Below are 22,500 nucleotides of genomic sequence, written 5' to 3' on the forward strand. Positions count from 1 at the left end.
TGAATGGAGGTGGGGGGTAGACAATCCCAGCCATAACCCGATATCCCTCCTTGTTCGAAATTAAAAAAAAATGGTACAGTCCACCAGGTGCCATTACAGAGAACAGTAAAACTGAAGGAAAGTGAATGGAAACAGTCTTCTATCAGTGGAAGACGGTTCCTATTCTCCATTATCACAAAAGTTTTTCCATAGGCATTCAAGGTCAGTATCTTCTTTTGTGCTGCCATCTGCATTCTCTTTTTAGGCTGCTTCTCTTTTTGGCCTTCTGCAAAGGAACGTGTTTCAGACTATATGCTTTGGCAGTCAGTAGTCCTATTCCTTCTGTTGGATTTTCAATGGGAATTTCCCATTGAATGTTCACAAGATCCCTGTTTATTTTTTCCCCAATCCTTTTATTATTAAAATTAAATTGATTGAATAAACATTCCTGCTTGATAATTTTTCTGTGGAGAGCCCCTCCAGCTCCCCGGAGCTATACCGGGCTGATATGTATGTATTAGACCATGGCATCAATCTATTCGATGGAGTTCTTGCCTACCGGGAACCCACGAGCCAGAACCTTGCCACCTCAGAGAGGCACGAGGAGCATTGGCTTATAGAAACCCCCCCCCCATGTGGTTCGGAGCATTCCATTTCTGCCATTGAACGGGTTAGGCACCCAGAAAGGTATGTGTCCTAAAACAAACTCCATCTGGTTACAAAATTACTACCCTAAGCTGAACTGGCAAGAACAACTCTCCAATCGAAAACAAGCAAACAAGCATAATGTCACAACCAGTGCCACTTCTCTGTCTGTGCAACTACTCCCTCCTAGGGAGGGGGAAGGGGCAGCCCTAGACCCCTCGCACTGGCTATCCAACCCCAGTTCTGAGCTGATGTGTTGAGTGGCGGTCGTTCAACTCTGGCTCTTGTCTTTGAGCAGTGCTGTGTTGTGGTGTGCAACCCAGGAGTAATTCAAGCAGTACTGGGGCTGCATTAGTCTAGGGCTCTCTTTCCTGGGTGCCCTGCATGTATTGCCCATATGGCTTGAGGATACCTTCCACAAGTCGTTCAGGAACTACCTCTGTATGGATCTTTTGCTGCTCGTTGATTGCCCGCACTTGGGGTCAGCTGGGGTTTTCATTACCGCTGTTTGACCTTGGGTAGGAGGTAGTATTGTCGCTGGTAGGGGCACAAGGTACTGTACTGTGCAGCTTGTCTGCCATTGTGCAGTACACAGTGGCCGGTTCTGTTCCTCCTGGAGATGTTGTGCTTTTGCAGGGTTTTTCTTTTCCTTTTTTTTTGTTTTGCCTGATGGGGGTCTGCCCTTGGTTATTGTTACCCCCTGTTATTTTGGTGGTTCCCTGCTAGAACCCCGTAATTGTACACGTTGCAGGGGGGTTCAACTACAGTTGTTCTTACAGTAGTTTGGGCCTACCGGTTAGCAGTAACCAACCTTGCCTGGGTTACTCTTAGCTGTCAGTCTAAGGGCCCTGGAAAACTCCATTGGGGCTCATTGGTCACATGGATGCGCCCTCTGGGTCCCATCTCGCTTCGTGTGAGATTGAAGGTTGCTCTGTCCCCTTGTCTCAGGGGGACATTTACGATCTTTGCCTCCGTCATGCTGCCTGCTGGGTCAATGACACCTTTGACCCAGAGTCATGCAAGTGGTGTTCCTTGTAGGTGCTCCTATTCCCTCGGTTCACTACTGATATTGATATTTGGGTGCAGGCAGCTTTGGCCTTGCATGCACGGTTTAGGTTGGTGCAACGTGCTAGGTTGGTTGCCTTTCCGGATGACCCAAGGCTTCTCCACTTTAGTTATAGGGACCCAGACTTGGGGGCGTTAGTTGTTTAAGACTTTGATTTTGTCCTTCCCCTGCTGTTGTTTGTCCTGCTCCCCTTCCATCTTGCTGCCAGCTCATAATTTTCATATTTTTCGCATTCAGTGATCTGTAAAATCATTGACATTTTCCTTCATTGACAGGCCTTGCCCTAAACCTACTATTTTCTCTATTTTTTTTCCCCCTCTTCTGACGCTCTTCCACCCTAGAGGGTATCAACTTTTCCAGCCATCCAAAAATTATTATAAACTTCTATCTTCAGTGTTCTGTACTAATTTACTGCTAATAACCAGGTCTTTTTGAATTGCTTGTCTGATGTCAGATCCTTACTTCTCATTTCTGTTCCTGGCTTCCAAACATACTTCCTTGCTTGTTTCTTTCTCTTTTTACATCTTGCTCATGTGTTTTTTCATTTCCTCGGCACTACCAAATCTCTAGTAGCTTCTTTCATTTCAGTTGCCCATGGATTTTCTTTCAGAAATTCCTTGCCTAACTATCTTTTGGCTGGCCTCTACAAATTCTCTTAATTCCTTTTGTTTATCTATCTTTTTGTTTATTTGTTTGAATTAATTTCCCTTCAATTTTCATGTTTCGTATTCTTTCTCTAGTTCCTTGATTTGTCCTTCTTGTTTTCTTACCTTGTCAGTCAATTTCCTTATCCTGCTGCCTCAAACTGTTTATGAGACAGAGACAGAGCAACCTTCAAACTTGCACAAAGCGAGATGGGACCAGGGGACGCAATCATCGGACCACTGAACCCTAGTGGGGGTTTCCAGGGCCCTTAGAGACACTGCTAAGGGAAGCCCAGGCAAGGTGCTGCTAACCGGCACCCCAAACTACCAAGTGAACTACTAATTGCTGAACCCCAGTGATGTGTACATACACAGGGACCTAGCGGAGGACACCCAAGAATACAAATAAAGAAGTATCATCAACACAAGGGCAAACCCTCCACCAGGCAGAAAAAAAAGGAAAGAAATACTCCACACAAGTACAATGTCAGTAGGCGGAACAGAGCCGGCCATTGTTATATGGGGAAAACTAGCTGCACAGTACCTTTCGGCGAAGCTACCTCCTATCCAGAGGCAAATGGGGGTGCATTAAACACCCCAGCTGACTCCAAGGGCGAGCAATCAACGAGCAGTATAAGATTACGGTGGAGGTAGGTCCCAAGCGACTTGTGGAAGGAAACTCCAAGCCACAAGGGCAGTACTTATATCTGCATATCCCTCATCTCCCAGGCAGTCCCTCCCAATGCTCCCCTCTCTCCTGGCACCACCCACCCACCCCACCCCCTCCTACACCACGCACCCTTGGTGGACTTGTCCCGTCTGATCCCCTAGGCCTTTTACCCCTCCTTCCAGAGGACCACTCCGTCTCGGGTCCAGCTGCCTTTGGTGCCAGGTTCCTGGATTGTTTGTCTGGACCTCTGGGACGCGTATTGGCACGTCCTGATTCATCCGTGGTTCAGCGACTGGCTCAGTTTTGTCGTGGGGTGACAGGCTTTTCATTTTCGTTGCCTTCCTTCCGGTTTGGATCTGGCACCTCTCGTGTTCGCACGCCTTACCCAGATCGCTGTGACCCGTTTGCATCTGATAAGGGTTTGAGTTCTGGCTTACCTCTACGATTGGCTGGTGTGGGCTCCCAGCCAATCCGCGTGTCTGCTCGCCAGGGATTTGGTTCTTTCCCAGCTCGCCGGGTTCTGGTTCTTGGTGTATTGGAGGAAGTCCCATTTGGTTACCTTTCAGGTTCAGACTGGGCTGGGTCTTGTGTGGGACTCTTGGACAGCTTCCTTGTCTCTCCCTCCGGCAGGGTTGTTGTGGCTGCGGTCCAGCTTATGGCTGTTTTTGAAGGGCACCCGGGTCACATGTCAGTTGTTCGAGCAGTGGTGCGGGAGCCTGCTCTTTGCCTTGCTGGTCTGGTTAGGTCGGATCTGGCTTCGGCGGTGGTTCGGGTTTCTTCGGGGGCATCCCTTCTGCTGCTCTCACAATTGCTGGGTTCAGATCCCGAGAGCCTTGCGTCGGCTGCTGCGTCGTCGGCTTCCTCTGAGGGTATTTTGGGGTTCTGTGCCCTGACACCTCCCCGAGCCCTCGCTCGATGTGTTCACGGATGCCTAGTCTCTCGGCTGGGGTTTTGTGACCAGTGCTCACCAGGCCGGCCAGGGATGGCGGAGTCCGTCCATCCTTTCGGACTCACAGCTCGGCGCGGGACTTTGCAGTGGTGTGGCATTCGCTTCAGAGGGTTCATGCTGCTTGTGGAGGAACGATCCAGCTCCATTCAGACTGCTCTCTAGTGGTTCATTGTCTGAACCGCGGAGGTTCTATGTGGTCCTTGGCTTTTTGGGGCTGGTCGCTTCAGGTGACTCGTCTGCTGAGTTCTCGGGGTTTAGCTCTCCTGTCGGCTCATGTTCTGGGGGTGTTGAATGTCCTGGCGGATGGCCTGTTTCGGTTTATTCCCCTATCCATGGAATGGACGGTCTACGCCGACTCGTTTAGTTGGTTCTGCCAGATGTGCGGGCTCCTAGAGGTGAACCTCTTCGCATCAGCGTGGTCAAGGCATCTTCCAGTTTGTGTGGCGTCCTTCCCAGCCTGTGTGGCCGTTGGGGTCGATGCCTTTCGGCTGGACTGGTCGAGGTGGGGTTACGTGTACCTCTTCCCACCAGTTCGGTTATTGCTCCGGGTCCTGACTCACTTGGAGACTTACCGACTTACCAGGGGAGAGTAGTCCTGTTAGCTCCTTGGTGGCCGGCCCAGCCCTGGTTCAGGCGTTTCTTGCTCGATATCCAAAACTGAGGGTCTTCCCGCGGCTCCGTCTCTTTCAGCAGATCAGTCCGGTCCAGTACGTGGCTGGTTCGATCTTCTCTGCTCTTCGTGTCTGGTCTTTTTGACGCGGGTTTAACACCACTTGTATAGTGATCAGGTGGCTTAGTTGATGGTATCCCACCTGTGAGTTTCATCTCAATGGCAGTATGAAATTTCTTGGCGGTCCTTTTGGCACTTTGCCTCTTTGTAGCTTGTTTTGTCCTTTCTCTGTTTGTTTGATTCAGTACCGTCAACTTATGCCAAATACTATCGCCTCGTATCGTGCGGTGCAGGCGGAGCCACTGCAGCTTGCATTTTGGGTGGGTGTCACTTCTGCTCCGTTCTGCACGCTTTCTTAGGCTTTTTCACCTTCGGCCTGCTCATGTGCTGCCTGAGCTGTCCTGGTTGTTGGACCAAGTGCTCTCTTTTCTTTCTTCTCCTCGTTTTGTGGTGGCCCCTCTTGGTTCAGGACTGTTTTTCTAAGGATCTTGTTGGCATTGGCCTCTGCTGGTCGGATTGGGGAGCTTCATGCTCTCCTCTGGTGCAAGGGTTTCTGCTCTTTCAATTCTACTTTCTGCTCTTTCAGTTTCCTTCGTTTGCAGCCTTCTCCTTCTTTTCTGGCGAAGAATGAGTCTACTGCTTTCAGAAGTGGTCCTTGGGTTGTTGATAGTTGGTTGGTTCGGCCAGGGGTGCATCATGTTTTGTGTCCGGATGTGGCTCTTTGCCGTTATTTGCTCGCCACAGCCTCTGGCAGTGGGCGCGCTTTGGGTGGACCCGGTTTCCCTTCTTCCCTGTTCCAAGGCACGGGTCTCCCAGGTCGTCCGCAGGATTATTTGGACCAGCCAGCCTGTGGTCTATCCCCATACCCACGTCGTTTGTAAGGTCGCAGCTTTGGCTGCTGTTTTTATTAATGTCCTGGGCTGACATTCAGACACAGGGCTTTTGGAGGTCAGACAGGGTCTTGGCCACATGGTACCTTGTAAATGTTCCTGGCCCTACTCGGGCGTGTGTAGCCTTGGGTCACAAGTTGCAGCCAGTTGTCTTGACTTAGAGTTAAGGGGCGAGTGACAGCCGCCTCCTGGGTAAGTCTCTTTTCTTTTTTATCTTTGGTTAAGTAGCTCCGGGGAGCCGAAGGGGCTCTGCACAGAAAACCAGCGTTGAATGTAATGAAATGCCATTTTCTGGGTGAGACCCAGAGGCTCCCAGGCATCCCTCCCTCCCCTCCCTCCTCTCCCCTCTGATTGGCATTTTTTTTGAGTTTTTAATATTCAGCTTCTGAACTGAGGAGAGTAACCGGTGGGGAGAACTGGTACCTCCCATCCCCCTCCCAGGGAGGGGGGATTGCACAGAAGGATGAGCGGCGGTTGTGGTGACATCATTCTATTTTCCCTGTTTTTGATTGGGGAGCTTTGCTTGCCAGTTCGGACTTTTGGTTTGCAATTTTTGACCAGTAGTAGTTTGTTTTGGAATTTCTACCTTTCAGGGTGCCTGACCTGGTAGATGACAAAGACTGCTTCCAATTACACAGGGGTGTCTTTAGGCCATTGCTCCTTGTGCCTCTCTGGAGGGGGCCAGGTTCTGGCATTGGTTCCCGGTAGACCTAGAACTCCTTCGATTGACTGTTGCCATGGTCTAATATATACACATCAGCCCGGTATAGCTCCGGGAAGCCTCCGGGTCTCGCCCAGAAAATGGTGTTTCATTACATTAAACGCTGGTTTTTTATCCTTTGCTGTTTGCAGAGTCCTCGGTGGTGCAATTTCTGCAAGTGGCGTCTTCTAGTTGTTGTCCTATGTCGGACTTGCTGGTTCTCCTGAGGGCTACGGGGGTTCTTTTCATCATGGTAGACCAGTGATGCCAGTTTCTGAGCCATCGACGTCTGGTTGGCACAGTGATCGCTCTGCTTGTTGGTTAGCTTCTTGTAAGGGCAGTTGGCCGTTTCACAGTTTGTTCCATTGACTGGGGAATGGGGGGAGGTTCCTGCTGTTTGCCCACACCTGGTCCCACAATTTGTGGGCTTTTCGGGTCGTTTCTTGCGGCCTGCAGTGGCGTTGGGTGGCCCCTTGTCCTTCGGGGGGTTTGGGGCAGGCCTCTTCTCCTGCACCCTGTTAGGTCATCTTGGAGTGGGTTCACTTGGGCGTATTCGAAACATCCTCATCCCTCAGGTGGGTTTCCCTCCTGTTTCCTGTTCCAAAACAGGACTGTGCAGACATGCTGTTCATTCTGGACTTGTCCTGTCTGCACCCCTGGGTCATTTGCCCCTCCTTTTGGATGAATACTCTGTCCCAGGTCCGTCTTCTTTTGGAGCCGAGTACTTGCATGGTATCCCCTGAACCTCTGGGATGTGTATTGGCACGTCACTATTCATCCGGGGTTCAGGGTCTGGCTCTGTTTATTGTGGGGTGTCGGCTTACCGCTTTTGTTGCCTTCCATTCGGTTTGAATGGGAGGCAACTATTTGTGTTTGCAGGATCAAGCATTGGCTCTTGGATCCCATCTTTCTAGTCACCGGTTGTTTATAGCAATAACTTCTGTCTTATTTGCCTATCTTATCTAGTTTTAAAATTATGAATAGAGTTTGCTTACACAACCTGCTCCTTTAGTTCATTCCATTTTCCCACTACTATCATGCTAGAAGAAACTTTCTAACATCTGACTCATTTGAGTTTCCAACTTTCTACCATGTCCCCTTATTCTGTTGATAGTCAGTGTGAACATTTTGTCTATTTCCATTGTCAGTCACCCTAAGTATTTATATGGTTTATATGTTTTTATATGTTTTATATGTTTGGGTGGCATACTCTAAGACTGGTCTCACATAGGCAGTGTAAATTGCTCTAAATGACCTCATGCATACTTTCTGAATAACATTCTGACTGTTGCTAGCGTAGAGTACACTACTGCTGTTATCCGATTTGTGTGCCCCTCAGGAGTTAGATTTGGTGTTACGTCCACTACCAGGTCTCTTTCTTGAATAGTCACAGGTAGGTAGTTTCCCTTCATTGTGTACTGTCTTATTTCCATAACTTTACACTTGCTTGTATTGAACTCCAGTAGCCATTTTTCTGATGATTTTCCTCATGTCACAACTCTTCTCGTTAATTTTGCGTCATCTACGAACATCCACACCTAGGACTTCTGTAGCCATGTCCTTGCATATATTAATAATAGAACTGGTCCCAGCACCAATCCATGAAGTACTCCACTAATTACTATTTGCCAGTCTATTATTACCTAAGTGTAGTTAAAGAATGAGAGCTACGCTCTTGGTGTCCCATCTTCCCAGCACTCTTTGTCCTATAATTCTTTGAAAGTACAGACAGTTTTAGACTCGACCACTTTCTCGCCTAACTTGTTCCAACCGTCTATCACTGTTTACAAAAGGGAATTTTCTTATATTTCTTCAGTATCTTTGTTTAGTTAGTTTAAATCTACGACCTCTTGTTCTTGAAGTTCCAGGTCTTGGAAGTCTTCCTTATCAATTATATGGATTCCTATTACAATTTTATACGTTAGTGATCATATCGCCTCTTTTTCTTCTTCTATCTTCTAGTTTTTGCATATTTTGCCTCTAACCTCTCCTCGTAGCTCTTGTTCTTCAGGTCTGGGAGCTATTTAGTGGCATGTCTTTGCACTTTTTCCAGTTTGTTGATGTGGTTCTTAAGATATGGGCACCACACAACCACTGCACGTGTGTGTGTATTCACCTAGGTGTGCTTGCGGGGGTTGAGCTCTGCTCTTTCAGCCCGCCTCTCAAGTGTCAATCAACTGTTATTATTTTTTTCCCCACACCACACACACCCCAGGAAGCAGCCCGTGACAGCTGACTAACTCCCAGGTACCTATTTACTGCTAGGTAACAGGGGCATTCAGGGTGAAAGAAACTTTGCCCATTTGTTTCTGCCTGGTGCCGGAATCACCATCACGGATGGTGATTCCGTCACGGGCTGGAATCACGGATGTGTGTGTTTAGGTAGGTGGGGGGGGTAGGCAAGCAGGAGTAAGTGACCATTGTGTCCTGGTATTTGACTATATGATCGAACTTAACCCTTTAATTGCACTGCCTCAAAATATGACACCCCCTAGTGAGCAGGAAATAAATTATCTTGAAAAAATTAATTTGTTTTTTTAAAGTGTCAAAAACCCTTCCCTCAGTATGGGTATGTCAAAAAAATTTCGAACTTGTACTTACTTTGGCTGCTATGGGGGGTCTGTAAGTTGGCGCGTGACGTCATCTTACCCCGTTCGCCTGTGACGTATGCTCCTGGAGCCAGTAGGGCGCCCAGGGCGGGGCGCGCGAATTACCGCGAATATATTTTTGTTCATTTTTTGCACACAGTTCCAAATACATTTTGTTTTTACGTGCTAATCATATGTATAATGAACACGTACACTATATTATGGCAGTAAAACATCTGTACTGTCCGAGGACACTGTGTTATGTGCATGACACTTGTGTACACATATGTTGCACATATTTACCATGTGTCATGCTAATTTATGTATATATACAATCTATTTACAGACTGTACACTGTCACACGCTATATACATTCATCGTCACACTCAGCCAGCCCTACCCACAACGCTAATTATAACCACAATCCTGGTCACTAATTCCTGTAAATGAATAATTGACCACAAGTTTATTTTGAAAAGGAACCTAAGAAGTCGTTTGAAGATTCTTAGATGGACGAAATAATGCTGTGGTGCTGTGGCTAGCGCTGTGAACATTGTGAACAGCATTGAATCACTGATATTTGAACATTGTTCCCAGTCATTATCACACTCAGGCTCTTCTATAATACTATCATGGCTAAATAATACAGATTATATATATATTATGACATTATTAGGCGATGCTGTGGTCACACGCTGAACAGCAGTGCTGTGCACTCATACTGCGAGCGCCAGCCTTGGTTGCTCACTCACTACTGAGGCTCCCACACCCGGGAATGTGGACCACGATTTTTTTGAAGATGGCATCTGTTTATGTGAGCCCTGAGGAAGCTGATATGAACCCCATGTAGCAGCGGGAGTTTTGAATGGAACGTGAAACATACAAATACCTGGAGGTGCATAGCGCACCCCAGACGTGGGCCTGCAGGCGTGTTGCACAGTTAAAGGGTTAAGACAGTTTCCATAGTACAAGGGGTCAGGGAAGGGAGATTGGGCTTCAAAAATCAAACTACGTGAAAGTACGTGTACAGTACTGTAACTGGGATATGTGCAGTGGGAGCTTACCTTACCTTGAGATGATTTCGGGGCTTAACGTCCACGTGGCCTGGTTGTCTACCAGGCCTCCTCATTGCTGGACTGCTCAACCAGGCTGTTGGACGTGGCTGCTCACAGCCTGACGTATGAATCACATCCTGGTTGATCAGGTATTTTTTGGAGGTGCTTGTCAAGTTCTCTCTTGAACACTGTGAGGAGTTGGCCAGTTATGCCTCTTATGTGTAGTGGAAGCGAGTTGAACAGTCTTGGGCCTCTGATGTTGATAGAGTTCTCTCTGAGAACCTATTACACCTCTGCTTTTCAACAGGGATATTCTGCATATCCTGCCATGCTGTCTGGTCTCATGTGGTGTTATTTCTGTGTGCAGGTTTGGGACCAGCCCCTCTACTATTTTCCATTTGTAAATTATTGTGTGTGTATCCCACCTGCGGGAGATATACATAATAATTTACATTAGTAAATGTAATAGGCATTTTAGTCAGTCCCAATAATTTAGATGTTTTACTGAGTGGATTCTACCAGTAAAGGATCTCTACACGCTATCCAGGTCAGCAGTTTCTCCAACTTTGAAAGGGGCTGTCATTGTGCACCAGTATTCCACTTTAGAGAGCACTAGAATCTTGAAAAGTATCATCATCGTATAGCATCGCTAGTATGTAGTAGTATTAGTAGTAGTAGTAGGCATCCTTCAGTCTAAGACTATGGAGTTGCGCCCTGATAGGGCGCAAAGCCTGGGTAGGTAGATATGGAGGAGAAGCTGTTACCCATGCAGCAGGTCCCCCCTCTCCATGTTACTAAAATTATCCAATAGAAAGGCAAATGCCAATACACATGGTTCCAGCAACGTCGCAGGAGCTGCCAGAACGAGGTCGACGTCAACAACGAACTGCCTTAGGGGCTCCAACTCCGGATTTTTCCTCGAGGTTGACTCCTGAAGCCTTTCCCAAGAAAAGGGGTATGGCCGCAAGGCAGCGGAGGTTTAAAATCGGGGTTTTCCTTCCCCTAGATGGGCTGCCTTCCCAGGCTATCGAATCCCATCTACCCGACGCAGCTGGTTTTAAGGCGCCAGAGGCACGCCCTCGCCCCTTCTCCTGTCGGTAAAAGCAGTTCCGCCGGACTTAAAAACTAAGCCACCCGTGCAGGCAAGGAGTTGGACTTGGTTGTCAGAGGCTATTGGAGACGCATGCTGTATAGGAGCATTTTATAGGTCATGGGAGCTCGTCCCCCATTACCACCCCCTGGCTATGACAACCCCTTGGAACCCCCTTACGCTAGTGTGTAAGGTTCTTGTTATGCAACCTGTCATTTTTCTTGCAGATATGATGGCTATTTTATTGTGTTCTTTAAAGGTAAGGTCTTCTGACATGAGTACAGTACACCCAAATCCTTTACATTGCCTTTTCGTTCTATGTTATGATATGACTGCGTTTTGTACATGGTTTTCGTTTTTATTTTTTCATTTTTTTCCGTAGTGCAGGAGCTGGAACTTATTTTCGTTTTCGTTAAACACCATATTATTTTCTGTAGCCCATAGAAAGACCTGATTTACATCTGATTGGAGGTTTGATGTGTCCTCTATGTTGTCTACTTATACAAGTAGAATACATTCTACAGTTAATTATTCTTTTAATTTTACCTAGAACTAAGATGACATTTCGAGAAATCCTCTTACAATTAAACCAAGCTGCAAGAGTACTAGTCAGAGGGATGGAAGCCCTAAACAAGAAAATAAAAAACACAATATGCAGTCATATTTAATGAAGTATACAGTATATGTATGTACTGTATATATGTGTGTATGTATGTATGTCTGAGAAAGTACATAATGTTTAAAATTTGTGTTTACTTCCAGGTGACATTTAAATTGGGCTTGGGATCTACAGTGGTATCTGATGATCTTGTGAAAGGTGTTCTGAAAATTGGAGCCCAAGTCAAAGCCAGCCATCCAGATAAAAATCAGTATGTTGATGCCATTGTGAATAAGATTCAGGACTGTAGTCAGTATACTGTTGGTAAGTTTTATTTTATATTTTTATTTATTTTATATTTTTGTCTACCATGCTACATAGTTTTTCTGGCTTGATAACTTATTTTCATAATTACTTATTTATATCTGTACATTAATTTTTAATACATTTTTCGATATTATTTATGATTTAATATTTTTTGTATATTATTTATGATTTAATATTTTTTGTGCTATCTCGTATATTGACAGGATGAAATAATTTTGCCTTTTACATTGTTACAGGAGACAGGCTTCATTCAACATTTTTCTATATAAAAAATGTTGTGTTATCTCATGAATTGGACATGAAATGACCGCCATGGATAATTTGGTGCAATGTTGTTGTGTTGGTTCTCTACAATGCTATACCTGTTGAAAAGTATTAACTTTTCTGGTGGGAGCCCCGTCGGCTCCTTGAAGTTAACTAAACTGATATGAGCTTTATTAGTTTAGGGTCATCAGTCACTTGGAGTGCTTAGACCTACCGGGAACTACGAGTCTGAACCTGACCCCCTCAGAGAGGCTCAGGGTTATGGCATTTGAGCACTTTACATTTAACCCTAAGCGTGTTGAACAGTCTCGGGCCTCTGATGTTGATAGAGTTCTCTCTCAGAGTACCTGTTGCACCTCAGCTTTTCAACCGGGGTATTCTGCACATCCTGCCATGTCTTCTGGTCTCATGTGATGTTATTTCTGTGTGCAGGTTTGGGACCAGCCCCTTAATTATTTTCCCACGTATAGATTATTATTTATCTCTCCATCCTGTGCTCAAGGGAACACAGATTTAGGCTCTTTAGTGGGTCCCAGTAGTTTAGATGTTTTATTGAGGGGATTCTAGCAGTAAAGGATCTCTGCACGCTCTCTAGGTCAGCAATTTCTCCAGCTTTGAAAGGGGCTGTCATTGTGCAGCACTACTCCATTCTAGAGAGCACAAGCTTTTTGAAAAGTATCATCATCGATACAGCATCTCTAGTGTGAAAAGTTCTTGTTATCCAACCTGTCATTTTTCTTGCAGTTGTGACGGCTACTTTATTGTGTTCTTTAAAGGTAAGGTCCTCCAACATGAGTACTTTGGCTACATTTATTAAACAGTTTACAAACATGAAAATTTCTCGCACATTTGTTGTTGTTCTCAATCAACTGTTGTTATTGTTATAAACAGCCTCCTGGTGCTTCGGAGCTCATTAACTGTTTAATAATTGTAAACAAAGCCGCCAAAGATTGAGAAAAGATGTTCAGGTTCGTACATAAGTGCTTTCGTGAATCTGGCCCCTGGCGAGACTCCCCACAGCAAAGCCTCAAGTCGGAAAAGTTACCTGTGAGCGCACAAAATCAGGAAAATGTGTATACTCGTTTCAGTTTTCTCACATTATATACATGCTACGTCATGTATATAATGTCCAAAAGCCTGGCGAGACTCCCCGCAGCAAAGCCTAAAATTTCCCGAGAACGAGCACCAATTTGCACACCACAACCTAATGTGTATACTCGTTCAGTTTGATAACATCAATTTTCATGTTACATCGCTCGTTTTGGTATCAAATTGTTCACAATATACAGGCGCACATTTTAAAACTAGTCCCATAATAAAAGCACAATAAATAGAATTTTAACATATTTTAAAATTTAAAATTTAGACCCAAAAACATATTTATAATCTTTCAAGTGTTCTGACATCAAGTTTCGTGTTACATCTTTTATTTTGGTATCAAATTGTGCGCATTCTAAAGGCGCTTATTTTGAAACTATCCCGAGGTCGATCAGATAAAAAATGAATTTTATGCAAATATTTTTGTAGTGGACCTGTCCACGGCTAGGAATCAAGAGAAAAAAAATTGACGTGATTGGTGTCCAAAGCGAGCGATACTGTTAATCTGATTTGAAAATGTGAAGTTTTCAATATTCAATTTTTAAATTATTTTTTATTTTTTTATTTTTCAAGTTATGTTGGTGATCAAGTGACAAAGTTGGAGCATTTGCCGAGTTAATTATGCACAAAAAATTGGAAAGTGCTTGTGCAAGTTTTAAAAATTGATGTTATGTCCAATCGAATATGTATGTTTTGTGCCGTTTAAGAGTTAAAATGCCCGGTGACTGGTGAGATTTTTCCAAATATGAAATATAGTGAATTTTTTTTAACAAGTCTCCCATTGTTTGGCATCAGTGTCGTGAAAATTTCATCCCAATATGTTAAGAAATAAATATTTTTTTTTATGCACCTGTCCGATGCACAAAAAAGAAAAGTAGTACTAAGGAGGGTCCATAAAGTGGATATGCAGCTGGTATAACCTGGAGGGCCAGATTTTACACATACTGTACTAAGAAGTTAGTACGTTATGCTGTATTTTATTATATATCATGTAAATACATTGCCCAATGGCAATATTTATTATGTTCTTTTGTACGAAAAGCTGACAACCACTTTATTTTTCTCTCTCCTTTGTTTATATGTGGATTTTGTTACGACTTCTACATGTTGGAGAATGCATATCCGGCACAAAGGATGTGAAATTGGAACGAAATTGGTCAACATGTTAATCAGCAACAGGTGGCAGAAGTTGACCTTTTTTCTGGTCGAGAGCCTCTTTTCTTGGGTTATATATTTAGTTTAGCAACATTATTACGATAATAAAAGCTATAAAAATACTTATTTTAGAACCGATTTATTAATTTTATTATTTCGAGGCCGTAGGTCACTAAACTGTGGCGACGAAATCAAACGAAACACGCATGGTGCTGTGTGTATGTGAATTAGACCCGTCCACTCGTGCTGGAGTTGTTGTGCCAATAATATAAATAATTTTTCAAATAGCAGATGTCTATCATATTACAGTATATTTGTTGTTTTATTTAGTTTAGTTTAATTAGGATAAGAAAGAGCTATTAAAACACCGGTTTTAGAAATGATTTATTAAGCTGGAACTTTCAATGTCATGGGTCACTAAACTATGACGACACAGAGAAAAACCAAATGAGGTTTACTGTACAGTATTCCCTTATCTGTCCACCCTCACTCCTCTTGTTTCATCACAGAAAATGCCTATAAAAAGATTTCACCACATGTAGCTAGGTATTCATGCTTAAGCCTTTAAATTTATTTACAAAGATATGTGTGCCACAAATCTGTGAACGAAAATCATGGAAACTCAGTTGTTCTCTTGTGTGGACCACTCTGGCTGGTGTTTGTTTAATATGGTTTACTTATTGTGTGGACCACTCTGGCTAGTGTTTGGTTAACATGGTTCACTTGTTGTTTGGACCATTCTGGCTGGTGTTTAGTTAATATGGTTTGCTTATTGTGTCGACCACTCTGGCCGGTGTTTGGTTAATATGGTTCACTTGTGTAATCCAAATTGTCATGTGAAGGAATTATTAATTGTAACCTGTGATAGAAGGGGAAAGTTTTCCATCAATCTGTGAACTCTGTCCCAACATTGTAAGCAAATCAGCACATCCCCCGCTTTGGCAAACCAGAATTCGCCAAACTGGGTGAGTAAAGTTGGCCTGAAAAGTGTGGGAGCTAACCCCTGAATCGAGGTTGTACTGTAATGAAATACCATTTGCTGAGTGAGTCCCGGAGGCTTCCTGACACCCTCCCTCCCTCCAGTTGGCAGTTTCTGGTTTCGTTTTGCTTTTGATGCTTAGCGTCCGAACTGAGGTTGGGTAGTCGGGGTGTTGGATCGAGAGAGGGGGGGGGGGGCTCACACACCGCCCTGTTTGCTTGTTTCCTTGGGAATTGAGGGTGTTCTGCCTCTCTCTTCAGTTTTTGTTTGCAATTTTCTTACCATGTGGGGTATGTTTTGTTATGCCTGCTTTTCTGGGTGCCTAACCCCCGATCGATGGCAGATAAGGAAAACACCCAACCATGGGGATTTTCTAGGGGGATTGCTCCCTTTGCCTTTTTTAGGGGCCCAGGTTCTGACTTGTGGTCCCCGGTAGGCTGAACTTCATTGACTAAAGCCCTGGTTTAATATATGGCATGTTAGCCCATAGCTTCAGGGAATCTCTGGGGCTCATTCAGTAATTGGAGTTTCATTATTTTCAACGCTGGTTTTTTCTAACGATAATAGTATTTGACTTCAGCATGTGTTGAGTGCTCTTGTACCTATTATCTGAAAGCATTGATTTATATTTACATTATCTAGCTGTTCTTCCCAACTTGTATATGTACAGGCATGGTTTATTAGTTCTCAATTAATCAGTTTATAATTCAAATTGAATTAGGAGAATTCTCCTCTTGGGTTATAGACTGACTAAACAGGTCTGTTGTATTTGCTGGTCTGAACTTTGATTAGGTTTACTTCTGAGTAACGGTTATTTGTAATCATTGTTCCATATCAGTTCATGATTTGAAAATAAGATAAAGGGTGTTTTTTTTCCTAGTTCTGCTTTTTTGTTGGTTTAAGGCTAATCTGTCACACATTCATATTAGGTCATTTGTATACGACTGTTCATTTAGACGGCTTCCTGGAATTATCTTTAGAAGTTTGCATATTTTATCCACAATTTAATGGGATCAGTTGGATTCTATTTAGTAATAGTTTTTTTTTTTACCTATCATTTGTTTTTCTTTTTTCAGTTTTTGATGATGGTGATATTACAACACTACGTCGAACGTCGCTGTGTTTGAAAAGTGGTAGACATTTTGCTGAAAGTGAAACACTGGATCAATTGCCTCTGACACATCCCGAGCACTTTGGTACCCCAGTTGGAGGAGCAAGGAGAGGACGTAGATCCAGACAGAACCAGTAAGTTCTAGATGTTCAACTCATATGTAATATCTTCATACGAGCCTAGCTCTCTTCCTGTAACTACACTTAGGTAGTTATGTGTTGTCCCGTCTTGAGTACTGCTCAGTACTCACTTCCCCCTTCAGAGCAGGAGAGATTGCTGAAATAGAGGGAATACAGAGAACATATACGGCACGCATAGACGCAATAAACCTAAATTATTGGGATCGTCTCAAAGCCCTCCAAATGTACTCACTAGAAAGAAGACGAGAGAGATATCAAATAATATACTGTACACCTGGAAGATACTGGAGGGCCAAGTACCAAATCTACACAGTAAAATAACAACGTACTGGAGTAAACGATATGGAAGAAAATGTAGAATAGAACCAGTGAAGAGCAGAGGTGCCATAGGCACAATCAGAGAACACTGTATAAACATCAGAGGTCCGCGGTTGTTCAACGTCCTCCCAGCAAGCATAAGAAATATTGCCGGAACAACCGTGGACATTTCCAAGAGGAAACTAGATTTATTCCTCCAAGGAGTGCCGGACCAACCGGGCTGTGGTGGGTATGTGGGCCTGCGGGCTGCTGCAAGCAACAGCCTAGGTGGACCAAACTCTCACAAGTCAAGCCTGGCCTCGGGCCGGGCTTGGGGAGTAGAAGAACTCGCAGAACCCCATCAACCAGGTATCAACCAGGTAATTACTTACGTAATTACATAAATACATATACGCTTTGCTATACAATAGTGTGTTTAACTCCGTGGTATAAATTAAAATGAAATGTAACAAGTTAGTTGCTAAATTGAGGTTGCACTTTAGAGGTTTAAAAGGCTATCATAAACCACTATCTTTAGTTTACAACTTTCTTAACAGTTATAAGTTACAATGTTTCATATACTTTATAGTGAAGCCAAGAAATATCCAATATTGGTCATCTGTTCACATGAACTTTTAGTTTTGAACTTTAGTTTAGTTTTATCCCAAAATTCATGAATCTTCTTTCAGAAGAGTTTATCAGCAACTTCAGATTTTAAAGTGTTATCTGTCTCTTTCTTATTTCTCTTAATTGTTTGGTGATATTGTGACCTAGTGCTTTATGATTACAAGATGTTCGCTGCGTATTAATTGTATTCAATGCCGTTTCCTTTCAATATATTGCTTTGTTGATTTAGTTGAGTGATTGAACACTGTCCTTTTCTTTGGAGCCTTTGTTGCACCAAATATATATCATTGTGTCAATTATCAAAAACAAAAAACTGCAGTATTTCATACTGATTTGAGATAAAAAAAATATTATCTTGGAAGTAGCAAAATATGGCGTACATGTATGTAGGAGTGAAATTCTTTATTAGAAGAGTTTTAAGATATTTTTCATACATTTAACCTGGGCATTTCCCAAGTCTTGTTTTCTAATTTAATAGAAATGGCAGCATGCTTATGTCTGAAAAAAATGAAGTTGTACCACATTAACATTTGTATATAAATTTAATACTGCACCAAGAAATAAAGCAGTGACATTTTCTTTTAGGGAAGGTGATGATTCTGGTGGTGATGATGATGATGATGTACACAAGCGACATCGTTCTCGGCGGGACGAATGGGAATCCGATATTGGAAAGGTTGTTTGTGTTGAACTTGGAGATAAGAAAAAACAGAAAGATAATTGGTTTCCAGGGTTAGTTGTTGCCCCTACATCCCAAGACTCTGTCAAGATTGAGACCAAGAAAGATTACCTTGTCAGATCTTTCCAAGATGGAAGATAGTAAGTTGGGATACATTTTGAATGATAACGCTATCTGTTAGGTTCTTGTGTGTAATAACTTTAATATTCTTTATGAACATAAGTGGTTGTAGCCTGGTGGCTGAAGTATTATTCTTAGCACTAAAGGAAGGGGGAGTAATTGTATTTCTCTTCATATCCATTTGACTTTCTTTATGGCCATGGTTTTAGGTATTTGCCTGGGCTCAAGTTTAATGGGATGGGCATCATTGGTGTCCTGGTTGATTAGTGGTAAGGCAGTTTTTCAGTTATTTTTATTGGGTTTAAGTATTATTTGGTATTCGTTTGTACAAAACATATCTTCATGTTTTTATTTTTATGACCCTCGGCATTTTTTCCCCAGTACGTGGTGTCATGACACTCATAGCTTCCTTGCCCTGAGCGGGCAGGATTTTGGTCATTGCTTCTGGTAGGGTATGAGAGTCATATATTCCTGGGGAATGGTAAACATTTAATTAAAAAATAGTGAACAAATCCACAAGGGCCGTGATGAGTATTCGAATCTGCGTCCGAGAGGATCCCAGGCGCGCCTTAATTGACTGTGCCATGACATGGTCTTAAGAATTGCAACTGGGAGTGCAACTACCCTCATATGGACCGTGAAGTCTCTCCGAGACAAAAACCAGGGTCTTGCACAATACCTCCATGCTCCCAAGCTCTGTCAATTAGCTGTTCTACCTCTTCGCCCTTACTTCATTACACACAGAAATAACAATAGCGTGATGCATCAAATGAACAAATCCACAAGGATTTGTTCATTTGATGCAACTCACTATTGTGATTTCTGGTGGTTTACTCGAAACTAGCTTGACCCTGCTAGTATCAATGACCACCACCAGGCCAAACTGGTATTGACCCAGTACTGCTCCTTGGGTTGTCAAATTTCAGCGGGTCCTTTTGCTTCTTGGCTAAGTGCAGGGGCTAATTGCTTGTTGTATCATTCTACTGAAAAACACACATGTGGACACCCGCACTCTCAACCTTTTCTGTCTTGATTTTTCTCTCTGCTCGTCATCTCTTTACTGTACTTAGATTTCACATGTGGACACCCGCACTCGCAGCCTTTCCTGTCTTGATTTTTCTCTCTGCTTGTCATCTCTTTACTGTACTTAGATTTTACATAGTGGGTTCTTGATGAGCTCCATAACAGTGACCATTTCCCCATCCTTGTCACCTTTTTCTCTTTCCACTCTCCCCTCTCCTTCCCTAGATGGCAGTTTGCCAAGGCTGACTGGAATCTATTCACCATCCATGCTACTCTTTCCAGCCTCTCCGCTCTCCCTCTCCCTTGCGCCCTTCTCCTTTTTCATGACACTGTATTCGATGCTGCCCTCTGCTCTATTCCTCGCTCTACCTCCTGGCACATGCAGGAGTGTGTTCCCTGACGGAATTCAGACAGTGCTAGGGCTGTCCACTGTAAGCATGCAGCCTGGAAGAAACATTGACGCCGGCAGACAGCCGATTCTTTTGTTTTGTTTTGGAAGGCGAGTGCAGTGCCCGTAGGACCATCCGTACAGCTAAATGTGAGAGCTGGAATTCTTATGTCCTCACCATTACGTCTAATACTCCTCTGCTGCAGATCTGGAAGAAAATTCACAAGATAGCGGGTAAGTTTCTTTCAGATGTCTCACCGGTCCTTCACCTCTGTGGTACTCTTGTAGTGGAACCGAACTGGGTTCCCACTTTTCGACTGTTAGCTCTGGTTCTCATCTTCTTCAATCCTTCATAAGCCTGTTCTTGAATCTCATCCCTTAGATTTTTGCACTCATCTCCAACTTTCCTATGACGATCCCTTCTCTCTCTCCGTATTTGTCTGCTCTGGCCCTGTGCATTTCTTTGGCAGCAGGATCAGCTGACATTCATTATGAAATGCTTCGCCATCTCCTTCTGCGCATTTCAGTATTTACTGAATCTGTACAACCATATCTGGGAGTCGTCGTCAGTCCCTGGGGACTGGCTCAAAGTGGTTGTTCTCCCTATTTGGAAACCGGGGTCTCTCGGGACATTTCCTAAGGACTTCTGCCCCATTTCCCTCACAAGTCACATCTGCAAACTCTCTGAACATATGGTCAATGTCCATCTGATGTGGTTCTTGGAACACTATCACCACCTCTTACCTGCTGCAGCACGAATGATGTCATGGTGAACTTAAAGGTCTATATATTTATACTGCTTTTGCTGTGAAGACCTCCTTTGTTGCTGTCCTTTCTTGACCTGGGAAAGACGTACGACACTACCTTGGAGATACCATGTTCTGTCCTGACTTTGTTCTCTTGGCCTTCATGGTAATCTCCCTCTCTTCCTCCAAAGCTTCCTCTCTGGTTGTTTCTTTAGAATGAGGCTTAGTATCACTCTCTCTGCCTCTTCAGCAATATGAAGGTGTACCCCAAGATAATGTTCTGAGCTTTACTCTTTTTCCTAGTTGCCTTCAATGGTCTTCTTTAATCCTTTCCTTCTGGCATCTTCTCAGCTCTCTATCTCGACGATCTTACCCTCAGCTGTCGAGGTGATGATTCGCCTTTCCTTCAATGGTGGCTTCAACTTGTGATTGATGCCGTGTCATCTTGGGCCACCAGCCATGGTTTCAAGTTCTCTGCGACTAAGACTTGTGCTATGACTTATACTCAGAAGCAAGTTGTTCTTCATTCCCCTCTGTCGCTTTATGGTCATCCCCTTTCATACAAAGATTCTGCCAAGCTTTTGGGGCTAATCTTTGACACTTGTTTGTCTTGGTTGCCCCATACAGTATCTCTTACCTCCGAGATGAATGCTCTAAGGCCCTTAACTTAAGGTCTTGTCCCATACTTCTTGAGGATCTGATAGGCGCATGCTCTTCTCTTTACATTCCTCTCTCGTTCTGTCTAAACTCGATTATGGTTCCACTACTTACTAGTCTGCTTCTCCTACTCTGCGCCGTCTTAACGCTCTGCACCATACTGGGTTACGCCTCAGCTCTGGTGCCTTTCGTTTGACTCCTACCCTAAGCCTGTATGTTGAAACTGGTGTCTTGTCTCTACAGCATCACAGTGATTGCTACTGTCTTTGCTACCTTGCGTGCGGTCCTTGCAACACCCTCACTCTTGCTTGTGTCGTGCCTTGACCTTTACCCTCTCCTGCAGTTCCTGTTCCAATTCACCACCTACCTCTTTCTCTACGGTTGTCTCGCTTACAAAATGCTCTTTCGGTTCGTATTTCCAATATTTTCCCTCGTGTCATTCTGTCTTTGCCCCCATGGAGGGTCCCTCTTCCTGAATTTTGTAAAACCGTGACCCATGTGACTAAAGCGTTTACCCCTCCTACAGTTCTGAAACTCATTTTCCTTAGGTCTAAGTCTGCTTTGGAGTCCTTTTCGATGGGTCTTAAGTCTGCAAATGGTGTAGGCTAATGTTATTTTTCCTGACCACACCTATATGTGTCGTTTGCCTCCGGAGCATCTTCACGGCAGAACTTTATGCTATTTCGTGTGCTCTTCGTCAACTGCTTTCTCGCTGTCAATCCTCCTTTATTGTTGGAGTTGTAATCCTCTCGCAATGCCCTCATGGCTCTGGAATCCTTTAATCCAGTCCATCCAGTGGTAGTCAAAATTCAACATTGACTGTTTCTTATCTTCAGTAGATTTGAGACAGTGGCGTTTTGATGGGTTCCTAGCCATATTGGTGTGTCCCTAAATGAGTGTGTGGACGCTGCCGCTAAGGAGGCTATCCGCACCTGTCCCACCTCCCGTAAAGGTATTCCTTATTCAGGCTTTTACCCAGTTATTCATTCTTCCATTCTTGCCTGTTGGCATGGTCGTTGGTCTTCTGTTACTGGTAACAAACTGTGTGCTCTTAAGAGTAGTGTGGCCCCGTGGCCGTCCTCGTACTACCTTAACTGGCAGTGGGAAATGGCTCTGGCGAGGTTATGTATTGGCCGTACACATTTAACTCACGGGCACTTAATGGAGCACTGCCCTGCTCCTGGTCCAAACTGCATTGCCCCTCTTACAGTCGTGCATATCCTTGTTGAATGTCGTGACTTCCAGGACTTACGCGTGTCTTGCTTCCCGACAGTCCCTCGCTGTCACTTGCCCGATAGAATTCTTGGTAAATTGGATACCTTTGATATTGTTTGCCTTATGCATT

The 22,500-nt window shown here is 44.0% G+C and overlaps 1 protein-coding gene across 5 annotated transcripts in view; it reads left to right on the forward strand.

Moving 5' to 3' along the window:
* LOC123775321 (trichohyalin) overlaps positions 1–22,500 on the forward strand; it is a 126,627-nt gene that overhangs the window by 23,273 nt on the left and 80,854 nt on the right. For all 5 annotated transcript variants that reach the window (XM_045770383.2, XM_045770380.2, XM_069311866.1 and 2 more), the window contains 3 exons: positions 11,709–11,868; positions 16,444–16,612; positions 18,128–18,361. In XM_045770383.2, the coding sequence (XP_045626339.1) occupies positions 11,709–11,868; positions 16,444–16,612; positions 18,128–18,361 (563 nt within the window). The remainder of the gene's footprint in view (positions 1–11,708; positions 11,869–16,443; positions 16,613–18,127; positions 18,362–22,500) is intronic.

Source organism: Procambarus clarkii, chromosome 70 (assembly GCF_040958095.1).
Source record: "Procambarus clarkii isolate CNS0578487 chromosome 70, FALCON_Pclarkii_2.0, whole genome shotgun sequence".
In the NCBI taxonomy this organism is placed as follows: domain Eukaryota; kingdom Metazoa; phylum Arthropoda; class Malacostraca; order Decapoda; family Cambaridae; genus Procambarus; species Procambarus clarkii.